Raw genomic sequence first — 4,851 nt, 5'->3', positions numbered from 1 at the left:
GTTTACAAAAAAGTGGTTAGGGTTTAGTTTTTACAATTAAACAAAATTATGTGTCGGTTTGGGTTTACAAAAGAGTGGTTAGAGTTTAGGGTTTAGATTTTACAATTAAATGAAATTATACGTCGGTTTGGGTTTACAAAAGAGTGGTTAGAGTTTAAGGTTTAGATTTTACAATTAAACAAAATTATATGTCGGTTTGGGTTACAAAAGAGTGGTTAGGGTTTAGATTTTACAATTAAACAAAATTATATGTCGGTTTGGGTTTATTAAATAGTGGTTAGGGTTTAGATTTTACAATTAAAGAAAACTGTATTTTAATTTGAGTTTATAAAAAGAGTGATTTGGGTTTAGATGTTATAATTTAAAATTATAATATAATGTTTAGAATTAATAATTATAAAATTAACTGATATACATAATTTATTTCTTTAATCAATAATTTGTTTCTTTAACTAAGATGGGCTGAATAAGAAAGGTTCACCCCTAGGGGTGAACCCAAGAATTGTCCATTATATAATTATAAAAAAAATAGTTTTATCAGGTTAGTAAACATCATTATAATTAATACTCCATCTGTTTCACAAAGAGTGTCATTTGACACATTACACACAAATTAAGAAAAAAATGAATTATACATATTTGCCCTTATTTAATGAGTAATTAATCATTCAAATTTAATAAAAAGAGGTTTGGGCTAAGGGTAGAATAAGAAATTTGATGTAAAAAATTACATTGGAAATATAAAGTGACATTCTTTGTGAAACAAAAAAATCTGTGTAGAATGATACTCTGTATGAAACAGAGGGAATAAGAATTAAAGTTTTGGTTACTTCATTTTCTAAATACATAATTATTTCATGAAAAGAATGTCGTAAATGGTCAATGTGCCACTACTAAATCACTCCCCTACTCATTTTCCATTAATCAAATTATAAGTTTGATTTAATTTAACCATTTGTAGGTTTGTTTAACTAAAGAAAACTCATTAGTATTTAGCTAATTCACTATAAATATTGGAACCACCTAGTCACATATATACTGCATCGCTTCCATTTATGTTTCATTATACTCTCTCTTTCATAAACAGAAACTATACTCTCTATCTCAATCCACAATCGCAATGGATGATTTGATGAAACAGAGCCTTCTCAAAATCTTCATCGTCTCTCTCATTCTCACTCTCGTCTTCCTCACCTCACCATCATCATCATCATCTCCGAATCAAGAAACAAGAGTATCTACTACTACACAAAAGAAAGAAACCTATCTCAACGGCAACGAATCACCGCACCAACTCGTCTACATCAAGAAAACGATACCGTTCATCTTAAACCGGCGGTTGCAACGTGATCATCACCACCACCGTCGTCGTTACAATCACCACTACTACTACTATGAATATCGTCATAGTCTTCGTCGCCGTGGTCTTCATCATCGTGCTGATGACTACTTCAAGATGATGGCCAAGAAGAGTAACGGCTTAAACCATCCGATTCGACCGGATGCATTCTCGGTTATGCTTCCCAAAGGATTCGTACCTCCTTCCGGTTCATCTCCATGCCATAACCAGAACCCTAATTCCGCTACCACTCTCTTTTGCGATCTTTCTACACAAACACAACCTTAGAGATCGTTAACCGGTACGTGAAACGATTTTGTTCCTCCCATGGCACTTTTGTAATTTTCATTTCTTTTACAAACATTATTACTTTTTATATAGATATATCATATATGGAAAATAATCGATTGATTTTCTGACTGTCCAATACTCCAATGTATGAAAATAATTTTCATGATTAATTGTTCATCAAGATTGTTTATTAAGGAATTATCAAAATATAATACTAGCATACTAAAATAAATTGACGTACGTGCGGCTAAATTAATTGTTATATTTTTTGTAAAACTAAACTAAAGAAGTCGGCAAAATAAGATAGAGACGACGGAGAATTAATAAAGATGGAGAAAAAGAGCATACTTGTCTCATATTTCAAGGCCAAAAACGCATCGTCTTGCGGGCAAAAACAAGGGAGTATATTAAGCCGATAGAATTGGAAATGAGCATGTGTATTTGCATCGTGAGCATAAGCTCTTGTTTCATGGCTTTTAATTTCTTCTTTTCTTTCTTAGCATCAGTTCCAATTCTTCGTACCGTTCACTCCAATGCATAGATTTTGCATTCTAATATTCATATTATAACTAGGAATTTATATTCAATATATATCCAAAGTTATATATAAATGAATTAAGGTTATTCATATTTCTTGAATTAGAGAAATAAATATAGTATATGCCTATATGGTTGATTCTAAACCGACTGTTGTTTATCGATTCTATGCCTAAGGGTCAAAGCTACTCAAATCTTTTCATGTACGTCAAGACGCCGATATACGTTTTTCTTCAGAAATAAACTTTGTTTATTAATTAATAGTATCAAATTATTTTAATATCCATATGTCAATTTACTTGTTAAACGACAACAATAAATTTATAATTTTTTAACTATTGACCGACTTGATTTTTGGAATATTGAATTGAATATGAGATTATATTTTTCAAGCTTAAATAATTAAATTGTTTACACATAAATATATCCTAACCAATCACGTTATTATATCCTCGATACTCTTTCTCTAAAATAGTCTCGACATTACAACTTGAATCATCGCCAATATCAAAAATGTCCAATACTCCAAGTTCCTCTTTGCCTGAAAGAAGAAGAAAAAACAGAGAATTAATTCATTGTTACACATTTAACAAACATTTATCCTCGTTGATCGTTAGGACCCCGATATTTCCAAATTCGAATAAAACAGAACATAGAATACTAAATTGTACCTTAGTGGCAGAGGATGAGTAAGTGACAGTTTCTGAATTCGCCGTCGTTGTTGACATTGTAGAAAAACCCAAGTTGTAAGCTAATGAACCATCTGGTCGGAATATACCGTAATTTTTTTCGGAAGTAGGACCTGGTTTCATGTCCTCATTAAACAACGCAAATATATAAACGTCGAGTCTTTCGTTTCGTCTCGCTGGAGTTCCTTCTCCTGCGAATTGCCTCATCATAAGATTACGGTTGTACGTGGCAGCATTCATAGGAGACGCTCCAATCTCTCCAGCATCTCCTTTTGAAGGCCACCCTGTTTCCGCAACCCTAACTTCTATGTTACGGTACCCTAATTTGGCAGCTGCGAAAGCAACTGCATCGACTTGAGCATACATCATGTTGTCGTAGTGTAGTCTCGTGTTCGGGTCGGTCATGCCAATGTTACGGTTGAATAGAACGTAATCGATTGGGATTTCTTTTGGGTTATCTTTGTAGGCAAAGTAAGGGTAAGCATTGATCCAAAAGGGAGATTTCGTAGCTTCCAAGAAAGCTAGAAGTTGTTGCATCACGGAGGATACCTCCGGCTTGAAACTTCCGGCAGATGGAGGATATGATTCGCCGAGGACGGCAAGAGAGCTCGGAGACGAGACTTGAATGTATCTGTCTAAACCTAATTGGACCAAGGCCTTGTGTATATTGATTATCGCCGGCACCATATATCTATTTATTAAAAAAGAAGAGAATACATCAAAATTAGCATTAGTGGACGAAAAAACATTACATCTAACTCTTAAAAACAATATAGCAAGTTTTTTTTCTTTTTCAAATGTGATTGACTGATTGTTATAACTTATAAGTGACAAAGCACTATTTTAGAAAAAGTGAAATCAGTGTAAAGATCTCATTTTCAAATATTATAACTTACCCTATTAAACTAGAGTCGTCGTCGGTGAAAAGCTCGTTGCCAACCATGATTCCGGTGATCCTAGTGGCCGGAACATAAGGTTTGATGTGAGAATTCACCCATTGGAGAGCTTGTTGAGGATCTTGTAACATAGGTAAAACTTGATTTTCGATGGTGACAATGATCTCAATGTTTGAATTTGCAAAGGAAGTAAGGATTTGAGGATTAGTGTCGTAGATTCTTGTTTTGGTAATCCTTAGAGATCTCAAGAGGTTAATGACTTTATCCGGTGAAGGCAAATTGTTCCCAACTTGCCCGTAATTGATGCCAAGAGACGTTACTCTTTGTAGTATATTCCCTGCATTTATTTCCAAACAAAGAATCGAAACTTTTAGAAAATCATAATGTCACATCATTCATAATTAACGCGGCAACGTAGTTCATAACTTAAGAGCTCGATTTTAAAATCTCATATATATATAATAATGAACTCACCTGAGAAAACGAGAGAAAGCATGAGAAAAAGATGAATGAGATTGGAAAGTCTTGTGAATGTTCTTGATGTCATGTTGAGGAAGAAAGAAAGAGAGAGAGAAAAAGAGAGAGGAAAAAGATTGTGAAGGTTTTGGGTTTTAAGAGAGGGTGTAATGGAATATATATAGACCATACACAATAAGCCAAGCCAAGTTGAAGAATACTTTTCTTCGCTTGTTTTTTTTTTCCGTGTTTTTTTTCGTGTAAAAGGAAATGGTTTAGTGTTGAAGTTTTATGTTTTTTTAATCTTTTTTATGTTAATAAATTGTTTAGCTTTGCCTTCCCTATATTGCTTTTCTCATTTATGCCTTTTTTATCCATTGACGACGGCTATCTATAAAACCACAACGAAGGATTTCTTATTAAAGAAATATATTAGGTTATATAAAACATTTATATTGTGTAGTATGTAAATTTTCTTTAATTAGTATTTGATGGAGACTCGTATGAAAAGAGAAATTGCATCCACATGTATGGAAACACATTCGTGTGTGTTTTGGTTTCATTACATGTACTGTGTTATACAAGTTGTGCTAGCCATTGGGTTGGTAAAAAAAGTGAGCAATGTTATAATATTAATTAAGAA

At 33.1% G+C, this 4,851-nt stretch overlaps 2 protein-coding genes across 2 annotated transcripts; one reads left to right on the top strand and one right to left on the bottom strand.

Annotated features, from left to right (window-relative positions):
• Positions 1-1,057: 1,057 nt before the first annotated feature.
• On the top strand, positions 1,058-1,746 carry LOC104723237 (uncharacterized). The gene has a single exon (XM_010441568.2). The coding sequence runs from the start codon at positions 1,121-1,123 to the stop codon at positions 1,625-1,627; it is 507 nt and encodes a 168-aa protein (XP_010439870.1). The 5' UTR covers positions 1,058-1,120; the 3' UTR covers positions 1,628-1,746.
• Positions 1,747-2,514: 768 nt separating this feature from the next.
• On the bottom strand, positions 2,515-4,370 carry LOC104723236 (glucan endo-1,3-beta-glucosidase 14-like). The gene is made up of 4 exons (XM_010441567.2): positions 4,227-4,370; positions 3,753-4,089; positions 2,839-3,547; positions 2,515-2,708 (listed from the first exon to the last, which is right to left on the bottom strand). The coding sequence occupies exons 1-4, from the start codon at positions 4,297-4,299 to the stop codon at positions 2,634-2,636; spliced, it is 1,194 nt and encodes a 397-aa protein (XP_010439869.1). The 5' UTR covers positions 4,300-4,370; the 3' UTR covers positions 2,515-2,633.
• Positions 4,371-4,851: the final 481 nt, after the last annotated feature.

The sequence above is a fragment of the Camelina sativa genome, chromosome 11, assembly GCF_030686135.1.
Source record: "Camelina sativa cultivar CO46 ecotype springtype chromosome 11, ASM3068613v1".
NCBI lineage: Eukaryota > Viridiplantae > Streptophyta > Magnoliopsida > Brassicales > Brassicaceae > Camelina > Camelina sativa.
This window is presented reverse-complemented; position numbering and strand designations above follow the sequence as displayed.

What these genes read in the sequence shown, in the direction of transcription:
- LOC104723237 (XM_010441568.2), top strand. Translation starts at nt 1,121, where the DNA reads ATGGATGATTTGATGAAACAGAGCCTTCTCAAAATCTTCATCGTCTCT.
- LOC104723236 (XM_010441567.2), bottom strand. Translation starts at nt 4,299, where the DNA reads ATGACATCAAGAACATTCACAAGACTTTCCAATCTCATTCATCTTTTT. An exon ending in GCTTTCTCTCGTTTTCTCAG is followed by an intron (nt 4,090 to 4,226) that starts GTGAGTTCATTA and finishes AAATAAATGCAG; the next exon opens with GGAATATACTACAAAGAGTA. An exon ending in GACGACTCTAGTTTAATAGG is followed by an intron (nt 3,548 to 3,752) that starts GTAAGTTATAAT and finishes TTTAATAAATAG; the next exon opens with ATATATGGTGCCGGCGATAA.